The following is a 20,985-nucleotide window of genomic DNA, read 5'->3' on the forward strand; positions in this document are numbered from 1 at the left end:
TCCCTCGCAAAGTTGGGATCTCTTATATAGCCCCACCCAGCCTTCAGGTCAAACTTTACCACGACTCCTTTGTCGCGGGGGCTGGGGTGGGCTGACTCCGCGGCCTGTCCCGGCCTCCAGGCGTTCACAGCGCGCCCGCCGAGCACGCCGCTCCTTCTCCAGCTGCCGGAGCTCCCGCCTGCAGAACTCCTTCCTCTGCAGGGCTTCGGCCTGGGTCTCCCACGGGAACCCCATCAGGTCCCCCCCCCTGGTTGTCCCAGCAAAGCTCCTCTCCGCCGGAATAGGCAACCAGGGGTGCTGGTGTCGGGAGTAGGATGCTCGGCTGCTGGTCCTTGATCCGGGCGGACCAATCGAAGACCGGCGTGCCATACACCCACTCGGGTGCCGGAGGTGGAGGCGCCGGGAAGGAACCCAGTAGAAGGCTCCCAGTTTCCGTGCCCGGGAGTGAAGGTTCTGGGAGGGCACTAAGTGGAAGCTCCTCAGGGCCAGCTCCTGGGGGTGGAGGTTCCGGGCTGAGCAACTGCTCCAGGGAGGGCATGTCGGCATACGGGGAGTGCTGGTGAAAGAGAGAGGCCCAGGAGCAGGTCGGCGCTTGCAGCGCCCGGGACAGGGGACTCTTTCCTACCTGCTCCTGTGCTGCATCCGGCCTCCTGGTACTCAGCGGGCTCCGCCAGGGCTGGGGTGCCGCTGGTGGCTTCCTGTGCTGCTTTCCGCCGTGCTGCCATCTTTTCCAACAGCTCGCTCCTCCATCTGGTGACCGCTGCCTGCTAAGCCTGTTCCACTTGCTGGCTCAGCTCGAGGACTTCACTTTGGAGGAACTCCGCGTCCTCCTGGGACAATTTTCCAACTTCTCCCTCCTGGGTGAGGGGATTTGCTTGACACTGCAGCAGGCCAGAGGCGGAGGCTTCTTCTTCGCGTCCGTCCATCCTGGCTGCCGGGCGCGGTCTGTCTAGACTGGTTAAGACCACACCCTGTCTCCATTCCTTCTCTCCTCCTCCTCTCCTCTTTCGGGGGCGGTCCCATGGCAATCTGCTGTCGGTCACTCCTTGTGACGGCCTCCCTGCTTTGACGGACACATCTATGTGGACAGTTACTGTTGCAAGGGGCAGGGGGTGCTTTTGGCGCCATTCTGGGACCCGGCCCACGATGGGAGGTTCCATATTGTTGTCCTTTAGCACGCACATAATGGCGCCCGTTATTCTGGGGCGGGCGCCACATTCGGTAACATAACACAGTTCTTTTAGGAACACTTCACCCGCCGGTACGGGTTGGTCACGTATCCTGTTCGTGACGCCAAAACATGACGCGCCCCCAGGCCCGTGGGGTACTCGGCAGCCGGGCCCCTGCGTATGCCGGTAGGGGGAGTATCACGGTGGCTGGCCCGGTCCGTGACCCAGGGCGGTCAGTGCAAAAGGGAAATACTTTTATATGGGGTTTTTGGGATTGTTCGTGACGCCACCTGTGGAATACGGCTAAGGGGTGCCGCCACTGCGGAGCAGTCCTCTGGAGCTGGTGTTATGGCAGCAGGGATGGTGTGGCTCTCCACAGGTAGAGCTAGCTCCAGGGCAGTGTAGGAAGATGGTGGTTGCGCTGGGCGTTGTAGTGCAGGGAGGGAAAGATGGCACAGATAAAGAATGGACGGAGGTAGTATCCGAGTCTTTACTCACAGTTTTTATGACAGTTCCACTGGTGCACTGTGCGGGTGCCAGCCTCCCACGTCGCGCTGCGTTCACCAGGTAGGGGTTCAGCACTTCCTCAGGCAGATTAGGAGTACCGGACAGAACCCCACTTTCTTGTGTTCCTAGCTAGACCGACTTCACGCTGGGTCTTTCTCCCTCCTGCCCTGCGCTGCCCACACTCAATCCCGCTCAGGTGCTCTGAAGTCCCTCCTATGCGTCGGAGTTCCCGGACCTGCCTGACCCTCCGGGGGATTAGAATGCGGCTTCGGCAACTGACTATATAAGCCAGAAGCCTCTGGTTTTTCCAGCCGGGACTTGAAGTACACGACAGGGCCAGGGGCAGGTCCCCTTCTTGCGGCCTACGATCCCTCTGTCTTCTGACAGATTCGGGGCGTACGGGTGCCTTCCTGCACTCGCCGTACCCCCTAGGATCCCTTCTTAGAACGGAGCCTGCTCCTCTGCTCCCCTCCTGGGCCTCTATCACTAGGCCACTACTTGTGGAGCAGAGCTCCTACTGAGACTCTGCTCCCAGACTGTTCTTCTGAACTGTCCTCTCACTACTGTTCCTCTCACTCATCTGCCACCCTAAAATGGCTCCCCTTTATATATACCTACTACTATAGTGCTCCCTTAAACTACTTCCTCCACCCACACCCACTACTGGTTCCCCCTACCTCTGGGTTCGCCCCCACTCCAGCCAGGGTCAGGGCTCAGCAGGAAAACACATTGCATCTTGCCCTTCCAGCCGGCCTTGAGCAGTGTAGTGTTGGATGCAGGTGTTTGGGGTTCCAGGCAGTACTCCTTCCTTACCTGAGAGAAGGGGATAACACACCTCTGGGTGAGGTGCAGTACCTCTGTGGCGACTGAACCCTCACGGGCGCCACACTTCCAGGTAAGCAGGCTGGCGGGCAGGGCAGGTAACAGGCGGGTGCTTCCAGGTAAGCAGGCTGGCGGGCAGGGCAGGTAACAGGCGGGTGCTTCCAGGTAAGCAGGCGGGCAGACATGGCAGGTAACAGGCAGGCGCTTCCAGGTAAGCAGGCGGGCAGAGCCCATAGACAGACTGGCGGACTAGACTGTAGACAGACTGTCGGGCTGGAAAGTAGTCAGACTGGTGGACTGGACTGAAGATCAGACTGGCGGACAGGACTGACTTGCAGTGGACCTGAGGGCTGAAGCAAAGTAAGTATCACAGAGCAACAACCTTGCACGGGCACCTCCATATTGGAGGAGGTGCCTTTTATAGAGAAAGTCCTCCAGCCATTAGCCGGGGACTTTTTAGGACGGTGCTCGCGGCCCCTTTAAGAGGGAGCGCGCGGCGCGTGCCCTAAGCATTAGAGCCAGGGAAGCTGCATGCACCAGCAGCAGCAGGGAGGCAGGAAGACGCCAGAGCAGGAACGCGGCGGTAAGGGGGACGGCGTCTCTGCCTGGCAGAGGGCAGAGACGCCGATGCTACAGTACCCCCCCCCTTTATGCCCCCTCTTTTTTAGGCCAGCAAGAAATTCTTTAAGAAGAAGAGGGGCATGGATGTTCTCCCTGGGTTCCCAAGACCTCTCCTCCGGGCCAAACCCCTTCCAATCCACCAGAAAAAAGTTTTTTCCTCTTACCCTTTTGGTGGCCAAAATGTTCTCTACCTCATAGATGTCCTCAGCAGAGACTGGAGCTGGAGTGGTATCTGGATTGTCAGAAAAATAATTAAGAACAACTGGTTTGAGGAGAGATACGTGGAAGGACGGCGCGCGCGGCCCCTTTAAGAGGGAGGGAGCGCGCGCGTGCCCTAAGCACAGAGCCAGGGAAGCTGCGTGCACCAGCAGCAGCAGCAGGGAGGCCGGAAGATGCTGGAGCAGGACCTTGGCGGTAAGGGGGACGGCGTCTCTGCCTGGCAGGAGGCAGAGACGCCGATACTACACTCTATAAACAGCATTATTCTTGTAGTCAAAAATATTAAAACAATTAATGGAACCCCAAAGGATCATGTATAAATGGCTGGTAGCTTGACTGCAGGATCAGACTACACAAGGTTTATTTGCAGTCTGTTACCATGGAAGCAAGTAGATTTCTATGCGTACACCGAAAGAATCAATTGGTTTTTAAAGGTGTACGTTTTAGAAAATGTTGAATTGTTTCAACTAATCCTATAAAAGAAACGTTAATGTATCATTTTCTTCTATTAATATGTCAACCAGTCATTTAATCTCTTTTAATTTAATTTTGTAAAAAAAAAATGAAAAAAGTTTAGGGTGGGTGCATACTTTTTATAGAAGAAAGTTTAAGAATTGACGTATCATCAACTGTAAAAATCACCTTTCGTTTGCCGCTTCCATATAAACATTTGTGTTCCACCCCAGTTACTGACCATCCACAGTCAAAGGAAAACTTGTTTGCAGAGACTGAGGTTTCTTGTAACTAAGAATGTTTTTTTTTCCATCTTTCCCTGGCATACAGGGTGAGCCGCTTACAAAAATATGTTCTCACTGACATAATAGCGTCTGATATTACCCTGGAGTACAGAGACCGACTAGTTTTTCTGATGCTCAATATTTCCCTGGGCTTTATATAGATGGTGGCGGTAGAGGAATTCGCTGATTATTATTTAAACAGACTGTTAATAGTTAATGATAGAAGCATAAGTAATAATTTTGCAGCACTGCACACTGGTATGAAAATAACAAGCACGTTAGTTTTATTTTTTGACCAAGAGTAATAATTTACATGGAAACCAGAGAAGCGTCCCATGTGGTCCATAGACAGAATGTCTCCAACCTTAGGTGACTCCTCATGGGTGGGCCATATTTGCAGAGGGGAAGGGTGTGGTATTGTGAATTAACAGCAGTAGTGAGATCCTATTTTGTTTTTGACCAAGAGTAATAATTTTATATTAATCAGAAAAGCAGCCCTTGTTATCCATAGACCATAAAATCATAGACCATAAAAACATAAAAGGTCTCCAGCTCAGGTGACTCTTAATGGGCAGGTCAGAACGGAAAAGGGGGAGGGTGTTGTATTGTGAATCAGTGAGATTCTAGTTTTTTAACAAGGTTTTCTTGCTTCTTTTTTAATTTGATAAATTGCATTGACAATACTACTTGACAATTTAAATGGAAGTATGAAATTAGTCAAGGAGCCAAAGTTGTGACTTGTATGTTACTAGTGTTTTCTTAACTGACAAGGATGCCTTTTTCTTCCCTTCAAGATGCAACTCCTTCTTCTGCACCCCTATATCTAGACTGACAGTGTAGGCTGCACTGATGGGGTCCCCCCTCTACAAAGCAGTTGCAAAGAATATTTTTTTTTTGCTTTTGAGAATGGATAACTTATAATACCACAATACCACTTTGGAAGATGTTAAAGTAGGGCATAGTGACAAATTCCACCATGCCCCATCAATTACAACACAGCATGTGATCTCTGGTGTGATTGGAAGAAGATGGTGGACAGAGGCCATTAAGCAGATGTGAGGATCATAGCATTCTCAAATAGGTCCCTAGGCCAAACAATAGTTTTGGCCTCTCCCTCTCTTCTGCTGTTGGCTGTATCCAGTCAACATTTACCATTTTGTGGCCACAAAATTTATGGATTCATGATTCTTGGTGTTTTAGTTGCAAGTCTTAAAGAATAACCGACATTTTAATTTTTATTTCATGAATCAATAGTAAAGATGAAAATACAAAATGTTATAATATAACTTATCAGAGAAATCTGCTTCTTTATCCTCCAGAATTGATAGTTAACTTTCAATTCATGGGTAAAATCTGTAAAATAGGAAATAGGAGATGACAGTTGGTGCTTTTAAAATTCCATGGATGTTGGAGGAGCTAGAGGCAGACACAGACATTCTAGGGAGGAGCTAGAGGCAGACACAGACATTCTAGGGAGGAGCTAGAGGCAGACACAGACATTCTAGGGAGGAGCTAGAGGCAGACACAGACATTCTAAGGAGGAGCTAGAGGCAGACATAGACATACTAGGGAGGAGCTAAAGTGAGACACAGACATTCTAGGGAGGAGCTAGAGGCAGACACAGACATTCTGGGGAGGAGATAGAGACAGACACAGACATTCTAAGGAGGAGCTAAAGTGAGACACAGACATTCTGGGTAGGAGCTAGAGGCAGCTACAGACATTCTAGGGAGGAGCTAGACACAGATGCAGACATTCTAGGGAGGAGCTAGAGACAGATATTCTAGGGAGGAGCTAGAGGCAGATACAGATATTCTGGGGAGGAGCTAGAGGCAGACATAGACATTCTAGGGAGGAGCTAGAGGCAGACACAGACATTCTAGGGAGGAGCCTGAGGCAGATACAGACATTCTAGGGAGGAGCTGGAGACAGATACAGACATTCTAGGGAGGAGCTAGAGGCAGCTACAGACATTCTGGGGAGGAGCTAGAGGCAGCTACAGACATTCTAGGGAGGAGCTAGACACAGATGCAGACATTCTAGGGAGGAGCTAGAGACAGATATTCTAGGGAGGAGCCTGAGGCAGATACAGACATTCTAGGGAGGAGCTAGAGGCAGATATAGATATTCTGGGGAGGAGCTAGAGGCAGACACAGACATTCTAGGGAGGAGCTAGAGGCAGACACAGACATTCTAGGGAGGAGCCTGAGGCAGATACAGACATTCTAGGGAGGAGCTGGAGGCAGATACAGACATTCTAGGGAGGAGCTAGAGGCAGATACAGACATTCTGGGGAGGAGCTAGAAGCAGACACAGACATTCTAGGGGGAGGAGCTAGAGGCAGGTGCAGACATTCTAGGGAGGAGCTAGAGACAGATGCAGACATTCTGAGGAGGAGCTAGAGGCAGCTACAGACATTCTAGGGAGGAGCTAGACACAGATGCAGACATTCTAGGGAGGAGCTAGAGACAGATATTCTAGGGAGGAGCCTGAGGCAGATACAGACATTCTAGGGAGGAGCTAGAGGCAGATATAGATATTCTGGGGAGGAGCTAGAGGCAGACACAGACATTCTAGGGAGGAGCTAGAGGCAGACACAGACATTCTAGGGAGGAGCCTGAGGCAGATACAGACATTCTAGGGAGGAGCTGGAGGCAGATACAGACATTCTAGGGAGGAGCTAGAGGCAGATACAGACATTCTGGGGAGGAGCTAGAGGCAGATACAGACATTCTGGAAGGAGCTAGAGGCAGACGCAGAAATTCTAGGGGGAGGAGCTAGAGGCAGACACAGACATTCTAGGGAGGAGCTAGAGGCAGACACAGACATTCTAGGGGGAGGAGCTAGAGGCAGGTGCAGACATTCTAGGGAGGAGCTAGAGACAGATGCAGACATTCTGAGGAGGAGCTAGAGGCAGACACAGACATTCTAGGGAGGAGCTGGAGGCAGATAAAGACATTCTGGGGAGGAACTAGAGGCAGATACAGACATTCTAGGGAGAAGCTAGAGGCAGACTCAGACATTCTAGGGGGAGGAGCTAGAGGCAGGTACAGACATTCTAGGGAGGAGCTAGAGACAGATGCAGACATTCTGAGGAGGAGCTAGAGGCAGACACAGACATTCTAGGGAGGAGCTAGAGGCAGACACAGACATTCTAGGGAGGAGCTAGAGGCAGACACAGACATTCTAGGGAGGAGCTAGAGGCAGACACAGACATTCTAGGGAGGAGCTAGAGGCAGACGCAGACATTCTGGGGAGGAGCTAGAGGCAGACGCAGACATTCTGGGGAGGAGCTAGAGGCAGACACAGACATTCTGCTGCAAGTTCTGAAACAACAGTTACAGCTCTCTACAGAACTTTACGAGTACCAAATGTCATCTATCTCAGTAATGGGAAAGTCTGTATTCACTGAACACAGATTTTACCCATGAATTGAGAACATTGAGAATGAATGGTCAGTCCTGGAGGAGAAAGAAGCAGATCTCTCTGATAAGATATAATACACATTTATTTTCATATGTACTATTGATTTATGAAAAAGAAAAATGTAAACCACAGTTAGGCTATGTGCCCACGATGCAGAAATGCTCAGGATTTTTTCCTGAGCGTTTCTGCATCTCCCTGGCAGAAAAAAACGTATGCGGATTGTACATGCGGATTGTACATGCGGATTGTACATGCGGATTGTACATGCGTTTTTCCTGCCAGGGACATGCGGAAGTGAAGCGTTCTTCACTGACATTTCTGCATGCGGGTTGACAAGCGCTTTCCAAGCGATTTTAGCATCACTTGAAAAGTGCTTGACAACTTGGTCACACTATATAAATCCATGCAACCGGCATGGATTTATATAGTGTGACCGAAAGAATGGTAAAAAATAAAAAAATAAATGCATACTTACCCTCCGATGGCCCCCGCTGTCTTGCTTCGCTCGGTCCCGGCTGCCGGCAGCGGTAGAGTGAAGGACCTGCCGACGTCAGTGTCGCGTGACCCGTCATATGACTCTGACGTCAGTGCAGGTCCTTCATTCCATCGTGAAGTGCCGGGAAGCAAGGAGGAGTGCAGCGCGGGCCGCCAGAAGGTAAGTATACATTTATTTTTTATTTTATTCTTTTTTACAGCTTTTTTAATGGTACCTGGGTGTGGATGAGACTCTCCTCCACACCCGGGTACCATCCGCACATTAGAATGTGCCAATTACGCAAGTACTGATGCAGTCTTGCGGAATTGGCGCGTTCTAATGCAAGTCAATGGCGGCGAAAACGCAGCACTTCCGCAAAATAATTGGTAGTGCTGCGTTTTTTTCCGCAATGATAATCCGCAGCGGAAATTTCCGCAGCATGTGCACAGCACATGCTTATTATCATTGGGGAACATGGCAGGTCTTCTACCATGCGTTTTTTAAGCTTTTTTGCAGCATTTTTGCCGCTGCGGAAACACTTAAAAGACGCATCGTGGGCACACAGCCTTAGGCTAAGTGCCCATGATGCAGAAATGCTGCAGATTTTTTCGCATCTCCCTGGCAGGAAAAACGCATGTGGATTTTACATGCGTTTTTCCTGCCAGGTAGAAGCGTTTGTCAAGCGTTTTTGCATGCGGGTTATAAAGCGCTTTTCCAAGGGATTTTAGCATCACTTGGAAAAGTGCTTGACAACTTGGTCACACTATATAAATCCATGCAACCGGCATGGATTTATATAGTGTGACCAAGTTAATAGTTAAAAAAAAAGAATAAAAATGGTAAAAAATAAAAAAAAAACATTATACTCACCTTCTGATGGCCCCCAGTCTTTTCTCCACTGCATCCGGTCTCTTGTACGGCTCGCGGTGGTGTAAACGAACCTTTCATGACATCATTTAGTCATGTGACAGGTCACACGACCGCCGACGTCAGCAGATGCGTGACCTGTCACATGACTAAATTAAGTCATGGAAGGTCCTTTTACACCATCGCGAGCCGCCGGGGAGCCAGCATGCATCATACAGGAGACCGGGGGACATCGGAAGGGGAGTATAATGTATATTTTTTATTTTAAATTCTTTTTTTTGCAGGTACTATGGTACCCGGGTCCGGAGGAGAGTCTCCTCTTCTCCTGACCCGGATACTATCCGCACATGAATCGCTTAATATCTGCATGTGCACATGTAGTCATACGGACATTAAGCGATTCAATGCAAGTCAATGGCAGCAATTACGCTGCGTGTCCGCAAAATTAATGGACATGCTGCATATTTTTTCGAAATGATCCGCAGCGGAAATTTCCGCAGCATGTGCACAGCACATGCAGATTATCATTGGGGACCATGGGGCACGTATTACCAAGCGTTTTTTAAGCATTTTCGCTGTGGAAATTCCACAGCAAAAACGCTTAAAAAACGCATAGTGGGCACGCAGCCTTACACTTTAAACCTTTGGCCCACTGGAGTAAGAGGATCATGTCGCCCAGTAAATTTGGGACATCTTTTGGTCTGTTCATATCCCCGAAAATGAAATCTACGCCAGTCATTTTTGACACAATGCACCTAATAGGAAATTTGTCATGCTGTGATAGATTACATCAGTTTTCTTCAACATTTTGCATGAATACCATTAATTTATTGCTGCATTTACCACGTAATTTTCTCTTGAGAATTTTTAACAGGAAAACCATTTTGTCTAACTCTTTTTATGTTATACCTGTTTCCTTCCCTCTTTCCCTTCCTTGTCCTGCAGCATAAAAGAGTTTAGTGTCTACTATTATTTGTGATAGCTCTTGATCAGAAATGCATCATGAATTTATCTCCGTTTTTAATAAATCTGTATTTTACATTACATAGTTCCATTTGGATAATGGAGTGTTTGTAGGTTATTCCTCCTCTTGAGAATAATTATCCCCAAAATATTTCTCAGTGAGCCCCAGAAAATGAAATTATTACAATTCCATATATCGGCGGCTCGTCTGTAATTAATTTTTGTTTTTTCAGTTGTAACTTTACTGGATAATGAAGCAGAAACAGTGGATGTTACAGAGAAAACCTTCACAGACTCAACAGAAACTCAAACTCAAGTGAGTGCAGAATGCAAAAAAACATTCCGCTCGTGAGATCCAGCACAATCCTTCTTTTTCTATCTCATTTATATTTTTGTAGAAAGTCAATTTATATATTGTTAAGGAGCACTGTGAGATTTCTATAAATTGTCCACACAACAGGCTATGACCTACGTAAAGAGTCCTTAAAGGGAATCTGTCACCAGGTTTTTGCCACCTAATCTGAGAGCAGCATAATATAGAGACAGAGACCCTGATTCCAGTGATGTATCACTTTCTGGGCTGCTTGCTGTAGTTTTGATACAATCACAGTTTTAAAAGCACTTGCTGCTATGTAGTCCTTTATATTCATCAGCTCTGTATAACCCCGCCCCCACCACTAATTGGCAGCTTTCTGTTTATGCACAGTGTACACCAATCAGTAGTGTGGGCGGGGTTATACAGAGCTCAGCATTCAGATAACTGGTAGATCTGCAGCAGATAAAACTGTGGTTTTGTGAAAACTGCAGCAAGCAGCCCACTAAGTGACACATCACTAGATTAAGGGGCTCTGCCCCTACATCATGCTGCTCCCAGATGGGTTAACAAAAACAATGTGACAGATTCCCTTTAACTGGGCCATCGATATTTATGAGGATCTGAATCCCGTAATTACTGCCAATCAGCGGAGTGACAGTCACCACCTTCTCTCAGTTCATCGCACCCCAGCTTATCATCTGTAACAGCTGGGGTGCTGGTAGTTCACCAACCAAATATTGATGGCCCATCCTTAATTGTGTATCCATACACAGTCCCGTGAATAGCTGAAGTAGTGGGCCACATCACGTCTTATGCTGATCTGTGATGGAACCTGAAGGTCAGTTGTTTTTTGGAGAAACAGCTACAGCTAGGGTGGAGGGACAGCAGATGACCCTGTGATAGCTGTTCCGGTTTATTTATATTTGTAGACGTTCCTCTAGACTGTATCGTATGACCTCTTTAGTTCGTTCTTCTTCCTGTAATCTTCCATATTGATGATGAAGAAGATAATGGTTACTGTATGTGTCAGGTAAAACAATTAATTATTCCACAATACCTGAGTGTTGAATGATTCTGCTGAAATCTGCAATATTTCTTAAAAAAGTACACCAATTGAAATTTCTGAACCACCGCCTTTAAAACAAATCTATTCATCTTTGAACTTCTAGGTGAAATTTCAACCTGAATTTTTTTTTATTAATCTTTTCTTATTTAGACTCTTGAGACAGGCCTTAATGTGACCAGTCTGTATGGCAGCAGCACAGCCAAATCCTTCACTGTGGAAACAGACACACAGAGCTTGGAAAATACAACATATACAGTAGTTATAGAAGATCCTGAAGGTATGATGTTGTTCAGTTCCTGAGCTACATCCTGCACCGTACTCTAGAGCTGAATTCACTGTTCTGCTAATTGCTCGAGAAAGCGATCAACACTCAGATGAGCATCAATGTTCTGTGCTGCTTTGCATTTAGAGATGAATACTGTAAAGTTTGTGACTTAGATTCATACTTTTCCTAAAAAGTCTCCTGATTGGGATAGGATGCAGTGTAAGGCTCCTGATTGGGATGGGATGGAGTGTGAGGGTCCTGATTGGGATGGGTGGGATGGAATGTGAGGCTGCTGATGGGGACAGGATGGAGTGTGAGTCTCCTGATTGGGATGGACTGGAGTGTGAGGCTCCTGATTGGGACGGGATAGAGTGTGAGGCTCCTGATTGGGACGTGATGGAGTGTGAGGCTCCTGATTGGGGCAGGATGGAGTGTGAGGCTCCTGATTGGGACAGGATGGAATGTGAAACTCCTGATCGGGACGGGATGGAGTGTGAGGCTCCTGATCGGGATGGGATGGAGTGTGAGGCTTCTGATTGGGATGGGATGGAATGTGAGACTCCTGATTGGGATGGGATGGAGTATGAGCCTCCTGACTGTGACAGGATGGAGTTTGAGGCTCCTGATTGGAATGGAATGGAGTGTGAGGCTCCTGATTGGGACGGGATGGAGTGTGAAACTCCTGATCGGGACGGGATAGAGTGTGAGGCTCCTGATCGGGACAGGATGGAGTGTGAGGCTCCTGATCGGGATGGGATGGAGTGTGAGGCTCCTGATCGGGATGGGGTGGAGTGTGAGGCTCCTGATTGGGATGGGATGGAGTGTGAGGCTCCTGATTGGGATGGGATCGAGTGTGAGGCTCCTGATTGGGACAGGATGGAGTGTGAGGCTCCTGATTGGGACAGGATGGAGTGTGAAACTCCTGATCGGGACGGGATGCAGTGTGAGGCTCCTGATTGGGATGGGATGGAGTGTGAGGCTCCTGAGTGGGACGGGATGGAGTGTGAGGCTCCTGATTTGGATTGGATGGAGTGTGAGCCTCCTGACTGTGACAGGATGGAGTTTGAGGCTCCTGATTGGAATGGAATGGAGTGTGAGGCTCCTGATTGGGACAGGAAGGATTGTGAGGCTCCTGATTGGGACAGGAGGGAGTGTGAAACTCCTGATCAGGACAGGATGGAGTGTGAGGCTCCTGATCGGGACGGGATGGAGTGTGAGGCTCCTGATTAGGATGGGATGGAGTGTGAGGCTCCTGATTGAAACGGGATGGAGTGTGAGGCTCCTTATTGGGATGGGATGGAGTGTGAGTGTAACGGGTCTGGGAGGCGGAACCTCTGGGCTACTATACAAGGGAGCGGTCCTTGTAAGGGAGCGGGTGGCGACCAGGCAGGCAGTCACAGCAGGTGACCGGGACAGTCTCTGGGTGTACGGGCAGGAGGTCACGGCAAGTGATCAGGGCAGTCTCTGGAAGAACGGGCTGGAGGTCACGGCAAGTGACCGGGGCAGTCTCTGGAAGAACGGGCTGGAGGTCACGGCAAGTGACCGGGGCAGTCTCTAGGTAAGGGGTAGGTACGACCTGTGATGGCTGAACCTCCAGGTAGACTAGCAAGGCAGATGGAGGATGTGTGCTCCCAGGTGAGCAAGCGAGAGTCTCTGGAATAGCAGGTGGTCACAGCACGTGACGGCGGAGCCTCCAGGTAGGCAAGCAGGCAGGTAGTGGAGAAGCGCTCCCAGGTGAGCGGGCAAGAGTCTGGAATAGCTGGTGGTCACAGCACGTGACAGCGGAGCCTCCGGGCAGGCAAGCAGGCAGGTAGCGGAGAAGCGCTCCCAGGTGAGCGGACAAGCTGGTCCATAGACAGACTGACCGGAGTTGTAAGGCAGACCGTCGGACCTCAGGCAGGCAGGCAGGTAACAGGAAATCAGGCAGGATTAGGACAGCAAGCTGGCAGGAATCTGGCAGGTAACTGGCAGGTAACTGGCAACGGGACCTGAGGGCTGAAGCAGAGTAGAACGGTGCAACAACAATGCTCGCGCACCTCCATTTTGGAGGAGGTGCCTTATATATGGTAAAGTCATCCGGCCATTGGCCGGGGACTCCTTAGGACGGCGCGCGCGGCCCCTTTAAGAGGGAGGAAGGGCGCGCGCGCGCGCCCTAAGCACAGTGGCTGGGAAGGAGCGCGCGCTGCCAGCAGAGCGGGAGAGGGACGCCGGGCACGGAGCAGAGCGGTGAGGGGAACAGCGTCCCTGCCTAGCAGAGGGCAGGGACGCCGGCACTACAGTGAGCCTCCTGACTGTGACAGAATGGAGTTTGAGGCTCCTGATTGGAATGGAATGGAGTGTGAGGCTCCTGATTGGAACAGGATGGATTGTGAGGCTCCTGATTGGGACAGGATGGAGTGTGAAACTCCTGATCGGGACGGGATGGAGTGTGAGGCTCCTGATCGGGACGGGATAGAGTGTGAGGCTCCTGATCGGGACGGGATGGAGTGTGAGGCTCCTGATTGGGATGGGATGGAGTGTGATCCTCCTGACTGTGACAGGATGGAGTTTGAGGCTCCTGATTGGACTGGAATGGAGTGTGAGGCTCCTGATTGGGACAGAATGGATTGTGAGGCTCCTGATTGGGACAGGATGGAGTGTGAAACTCCTGATCGGGAAGGGATGGAGCGTGAGGATCCTGATCGGGACGGGATGGAGTGTGAGGCTTCTGATCGGGATGGGATGGAGTGTGAGGCTCCTGATTGGAACGGGATGGAGTGTGAGGATCCTGATTCATTAAGAAGCGCATGCCTCTTAATGAATCAGTTGAGGCGTATTGTGGCATGCGCCTCTCTGTGCGCTTCGCTGCAAATCTTATTTCAGTTCCTACTGGAGTAAGATTTGTGGCGCAGCGAACACTGCCGCTCAACATGAAGTAGGGGTCACCACCCCTGTCCCACCCCAGCTTCACTCACTTCGGCATAGCTGGGAAAAAATGGCGTGAAAATGCCAAAATTTGGCAATTTTCCAACTCGCAATCTGCAAAAAAAATTGTGACTTTTCAAATTTTTACGGCACAATTCTGGCGAAAAAGCATTGGTGAATCACCCCCTAAATGTCAGCGGTGAATATATCAACATGTATTTATGGTGAACTTATTTTTAAAGGGTTGTTCTATTTGGTAATGACCTTTCCATTCAGTTTATTGAAGCATGTGGAACTAAACGGGATCCCCCAGTCGTGCGGCTCTGGGATCTGCTGCATCTATAAACACTTGTACAACAGTGTGGATCCTCATGATCCCCCTCATCGTCAGGGTTTGTGATCTTCGTATGTTGTGTTGCAAAGACTGATAATTTTTTGTTGTATTTGGCAGGTGGCCTTGATTTAGGCACATTGGTTGGAATAGTAGCTGGCATTGTATCCATCTTTGGAATAAGCGCCATGATCACTATCCTAATTATTCGAAAAATGGGAAGATACTCGTAAGTAAAAAAGAAGCACAACAAAATGTAAAGTTATATCATAACATTTGGTGAGCTTTTAGAACACAGTGAAACCTCTAGATCAGAAGTTGCCGTTTGGAGGAGGATCACTGTACACGGTCACACTATTTAATGACAGTTAGGCCCAAACATGTTTCAGACATTACATACTTTATAGAACATGACCAGGTTATGGGGCTGGTAGTGAAAATGGACCCAAAGCCAAGTACGTGCCACTTCACGTGATGTTATCAGATCAGCTACCTGCAGTCACCACTAGAGGGAGCGCCCTGAAAATAAGTTTATACAGAAATATTAGTCATATATATATCCACTAGAATAGATGGTGGCCCGATTCTAACGGGCGCAATCAGCAGAGCGTTGTTTAAATTTGCCGCCAAAATCGCTGATTGGTCGTGGCCGGCAACCGCTACCAAGCAGCAAAACGGTGTTTAAATTTGGCGCCAATATCGGTGATTGGTCGCGGGTGGCGGCCGCGACCAATCAGCCAACTGTGTTAGTGAGGACCGGAGAGCTTGTTTAAATTTGGCGATAAAATCACTGATTAGTCGCGACAGCAACCAATCAGCAAAACGGTGTTTAAATTTGGCGCCAATATCGCTGATTGGTTGCGGCTGGCGACCGCGACCAATCAGCAGAGCGGTGTTTAAATTTGGCGCCAATGTCGCTGATTGGCCGCGACCACCAGCTGCGACCAATCAGCAGAGCGGTGTTTAAATTTGGCGCCAATAATGCAGATTGGTCGCGGCCGGCAACCGCGACCAATCAGCATAGCGGTGTTTAAATGTGGCGCCAATGTCGCTGATTGGTCGCAGCTGGCGGTCGCGACCAATCAGCAGAGCGGTGTTTAAATTTGGCGCCAATAATGCTGATTGGTCGCATCCGGCGACCGCGACCAATCAGCAGAGCGTTGTTTAAATTTGGCGCCAATCTCGCTGATTGCTCCAATCAGCAGAGCGGTGTTTAAACTTGGCGCCTATCTCGCTGATTGGTCGCGGCTGGCGGCCGCCACCAATCAGCAGAGCCTTGTTTAAATTTGGTGCCAAAATCGCTGATTGGTCGTGGCCGGCGGCCTCGACCAATCAGCAAAGCATTGTTTAAACTTGGCGCCAATCTCGCTGATTGGTCGCGGCTGGCGGCCGCCACCAATCAGCAGAGCGGTGTTTAAATTTGGCGCCAAAATCGCTGATTGGTCGTGGCCGGCGGCCTCGACCAATCAGCAGAGCGTTGTTTAAATTTGGCACCAATCTCGCTGATTGGTCGCGGCTGGTGGCCGCGACCAATTAGCAGAGCGGTGTTTAAATTTGGCGCCAATCTCGCTGATTGGTCGCGGTCGGCTGGCGGCCGCGACCAATCAGCAGAGCGTTGTTTAAATTTGGCGCCAATCTCGCTGATTTGTCGCGGCCGTCGACCGCGACTAATCAGCGTCGTATTAGTAAGGACCGGGGAGCGGCGCTGCCTGTGCGGCTACTTCCTCTGCGAGAAGCCAGGAGATGAGCGGCTACTCGCAGCAGAAGCATCCCGACCGGCGGCGCCGCTCCCCGGTCCTCCGTTCACACTTGCCCTCCGGAGATCAGCGGGCCTAGCCGCTGATCTCCCGACGTTAGCCGCATGGAGGTGAGCGGCGCCGCCTGTCGGGGTACTTGTGCTGCCAGCAGCAGGGAGATGAGCGCCTCGCGCCGGTCATCTCCCTGCTTCATCGCCACTGACCTCCGTCCGGCAGATGAGCCGCTAACGGCCGCCATCTTTTTCTGAAATCCCGCGTCGCTGATTGGCCGCGGCCGGACCAATCAGCGACGTGGGATTTCCTGGACAGACAGACAGACAGATACAGACAGAAAGACAGACAGACAGGATAAGACGATTATATATATAGATATGCATTTAGCTCCTCCTAGTGGTGGCTCCTTGCAAACAGTATTGTGGCATTTGTGATTTGAGGTCATATGGTATATCCACCATGCTGACGGAATAGGACTTGCTGCACTACTGGACAGAGCTGTTACACAGTGTACAGAGCAGTGTCTGGCAATCAATGAATGGGTTGTGGCTGCATCTCCTTCAATCAGCTGATCGTTAAGGATCAGAAATTAGTCCCCCTACTAAATAGATATTGATGGCTTTTCCTAAGGTTAGGGTCACACAACAGAGTATTCGCTCATCTGAGAGAAGTGGATAGATTATGCTAATCACACTCTACTCAGAGTTTGATCAGTGTGATCATAGTGTGATCTGATTCTCTCAGATGAGGAGAAAATAACAAGTTTCCACCTTCTCCAGTCCATGGAAATTGGACTGCACTCAGATGTCATCCGAGTGCAGTCCGATGTTTTCAACAGAGAATTGCATGGCCGAGTCGATCCGATAATCAGATCAAACTTGAACATGCTGCGATTTTTTTTCTCGGATCATCTCAGTCTGAAGATAAAAACAGACATGTGAATGGCTTCAAAGAATAACATTGGTCTGAAAATATGGCCATATGCACAAGCCCTAAGGATAAGCCATCAAAATCAAAGTCCCCGAAATCCCCCGTAATAAATGTGTAGTATATTTGGCAGAACTTTCAGTAGGGCGCTGGGCTCGTGAGCTTTCTATATACTTGTTCTTTATATAGTAGGTATAGGATTTCTATGTTTGGGAATAATAATAATAATAATAATTAATAATAATAACTGCACAATACCTTTTATATTCAGCTGAATTATTGGGGCATTTATGTGATTTAATTCCTATTGGGGTTTGTTCACATGGAGTTTTTTCAAGTGAAAACTGTTTTAGGAAACGCTTCTTTTTTTCTTCTGACTTTTTTTTTTCCTGAAAAGTTTTGGATGAGTTTTCCTGATGCATTTTTGCAGCCTTCTGATTGGACCCTTCCTAGTTTGTAGAGGTTTATTTCAGGACTTTCTTCAAGTAACAGGCACTTTCTTATTTCCACTAGACTTTTTTCAAAACCTTTTTAATTAAAACGAAAATGCTAAAAAAAAAAAACCTCCTCCTATGATAAATGTAGATTTCCTCCAGGAATAGATTTCCAAGCATTCTTTTTTTTTGCCATTTTTCAGGAAGATTTTGGAGAGGAACCACTTAAAAAAATATTGCCTCAAAAGTCAAAAAACTCTGTCTGAACAGTCTTTTAGTTAAAATTAGGCTGCCACCTTGTGGTGGTCTTGAGTATTACGAGTGGATGATTCTTTGTTGTATCCCTTTAACCTGGGTTTATCTGCACAACATGACTGTATTAACACAAATCTCAACTATAACTAATATGTATATTAATGTATGTATGTAATGTATGTATATTAATTTAGGGCACCTCCTACTGTATTCACAAAGGTTTTATTTGCCTTGCAGCAGAGTTATAACTAGGCACTTCTGGGCTCGAATGCAAAATCGGTAACCAGCCCCCCTCCTATCAGGTGTCATTTATAATACTGAAGTCTTATGGCAGCAGGACCCGTGAGCCCCCTCAGGCACCAGCGTCCAGGTGTACATCTACCTTTGCACCCCCTATAGTTAGGCCCCTGACTTGTAGCATCAGGCTATATGTCTGACAGTCTGACATTAGGGGCGTTTGTCCTTTCTATATCCTTTGTCTGGAGATCTCTTTCTCTGGAGCGCTGCCAGCACCATTGGCGGAGCTGAACTTTGTATTTTTCAACCGATATAGATATGTAACTTCCCTCTGATATATGCGGCTTTTGTTTCTGCAGGCCCTGAGGTGAACGCAGGAATGATCATTTATTCTGTACAGGAGCTTACAACCTTCTGACTGTGAATTATAGGCATAAAACACATATCCTGAGTGTGATGCTGACGACAGATGAAGACGCCACTGGAGATGGTGAAGAATTGACTCAATAATAAAGTTGTCAGAAATATATATTTATTCCACGTGAAGAAGGCTACACCCAGACCCCTGCAAAGCGGGACGGTCACCTGGCTCTACCCATATACTTTTATATACAATGCTTAGTTATTATTTATATAGGTAGCCATTGTTTCGTTTTATAAATTTTACATTTTTTTTTTTACCTGAGGCTGAAATGGGATTTGTGCCTAATTTTATCTGTGTAACTCCCAAAATGAAAATTCACATCCATGAGAAAATAAGCCCCACCCACACACTATAAGCCCCACCCACACACTATAAGCCCCATCTACACACTATAAGCCCCACACATACACTATAAGCCCCATCTAAACACTATAAGCCCCACACATACACTATAAGCCCCACACATACACTATAAGCCCCATCTACACACTATAAGCCCCATCTACACACTATAAGCCCCACACATACACTATAAGCCCCATCTAAACACTATAAGCCCCACACATACACTATGAGCCCCATCTAAACACTATAAGCCCCACCCACACACTATAAGCCACACCCACACACTATAAGCCCCATCTACACACTATAAGCCCCACCCACACACTATAAGCCACACCCACACACTATAAGCCCCATCTACACACTATAAGCCCCACCCACACACTATAAGCCCCATCTACACACTATAAGCCCCACCCACACACTATAAGCCCCACCCACACACTATAAGCCACACCCACACACTATAAGCCCCATCTACACACTATAAGCCCCACACATACACTATAAGCCCCATCTAAACACTATAAGCCCCACACATACACTATAAGCCCCACACATACACTATAAGCCCCATCTACACACTATAAGCCCCATCTACACACTATAAGCCCCACACATACACTATAAGCCCCATCTAAACACTATAAGCCCCACACATACACTATAAGCCCCATCTAAACACTATAAGCCCCACCCACACACTATAAGCCACACCCACACACCATAAGCCCCATCTACACACTATAAGCCCCACCCACACACTATAAGCCACACCCACACACTATAAGCCCCATCTACACACTATAAGCCCCACCCACACACTATAAGCCCCATCTACACACTATAAGCCCCACACATACACTATAAGCCCCATCTAAACACTATAAGCCCCACACATACACTATAAGCCCCACACATACAGTATAAGCCCCATCTACACACTATAAGCCCCATCTACACACTATAAGCCCCACACATATACTATAAGCCCCATCTAAACACTATAAGCCCCACACATACACTATAAGCCCCATCTAAACACTATAAGCCCCACCCACACACTATAAGCCACACCCACACACTATAAGCCCCATCTACACACTATAAGCCCTACCCACACACTATAAGCCACACCCACACACTATAAGCCCCATCTACACACTATAAGCCCCACCTACACACTATAAGCCCCACCCACACACTATAAGCCCCACCCACACACTATAAGCCACACACACTATAAGCCCCACCCACACACTATAAGCCCCACACACACACTATAAGCCACACACACTATAAGCCCCACCCACACACTATAAGCCCCCCACACACACTATAAGCCCCACCCACACACTATAAGCCCCATCTACACACTATAAGCCCCACCCACACACTATAAGCCACACCCACACACTATAAGCCCCACACACACACTATAAGCCACACCCACACAGAAAAGCATTTGTATAGGCCGCACCCAAGCAGGGAAAACATTTTATATAACCTCACCCATACAGCAAAATATTTGTGTAAGCTCCTCCCACACAGGAAAAGCATTTTATAAGCCGTACCCACACAAAAGTATTCATATAAACCCCACCCACACATTAACACCATTTGTATAAGCCCCTCCCATACAGGAAAATAAATTTTATAAGCCCCCCCACACACAAAATATTTGTGTAAGCCCCACCCACACTGTAAAAGCATTTGTTATAAGCCCCACCCACATAGAAAAGTATTTGTATGAGCTCCACCCAAACAGTAAAAGCCCCACCTACACAGAAAAGTATTTGTATAAGCCCACCCACACAGTAAACCCCTCCCATAAAGGAAAATACATTTGATAAGCTTCACACAGTAAAAGTATTTTTATAAGTCCCACCCACACAGAAAAGTATTTGTATAAGCCCCACACAGA

At 48.3% G+C, this 20,985-nt stretch overlaps 1 protein-coding gene across 1 annotated transcript in view; it reads left to right on the plus strand.

Annotated features, from left to right (window-relative positions):
- Positions 1-20,756, plus strand: part of PDPN (podoplanin) — a 72,068-nt gene extending 51,312 nt beyond the window's left edge. Inside the window, exons 2-5 of the mRNA XM_073656757.1 lie at positions 10,040-10,122; positions 11,339-11,465; positions 14,809-14,917; positions 18,652-20,756. Of these exons, the coding sequence (XP_073512858.1) occupies positions 10,040-10,122; positions 11,339-11,465; positions 14,809-14,917; positions 18,652-18,658 (326 nt within the window). The 3' untranslated portion in view covers positions 18,659-20,756. The remainder of the gene's footprint in view (positions 1-10,039; positions 10,123-11,338; positions 11,466-14,808; positions 14,918-18,651) is intronic.
- Positions 20,757-20,985: the final 229 nt, after the last annotated feature.

The sequence above is a fragment of the Phyllobates terribilis genome, unplaced genomic scaffold, assembly GCF_046119375.1.
Source record: "Phyllobates terribilis strain yellow unplaced genomic scaffold, ASM4611937v1 Scaffold_12__6_contigs__length_324123572, whole genome shotgun sequence".
NCBI lineage: Eukaryota > Metazoa > Chordata > Amphibia > Anura > Dendrobatidae > Phyllobates > Phyllobates terribilis.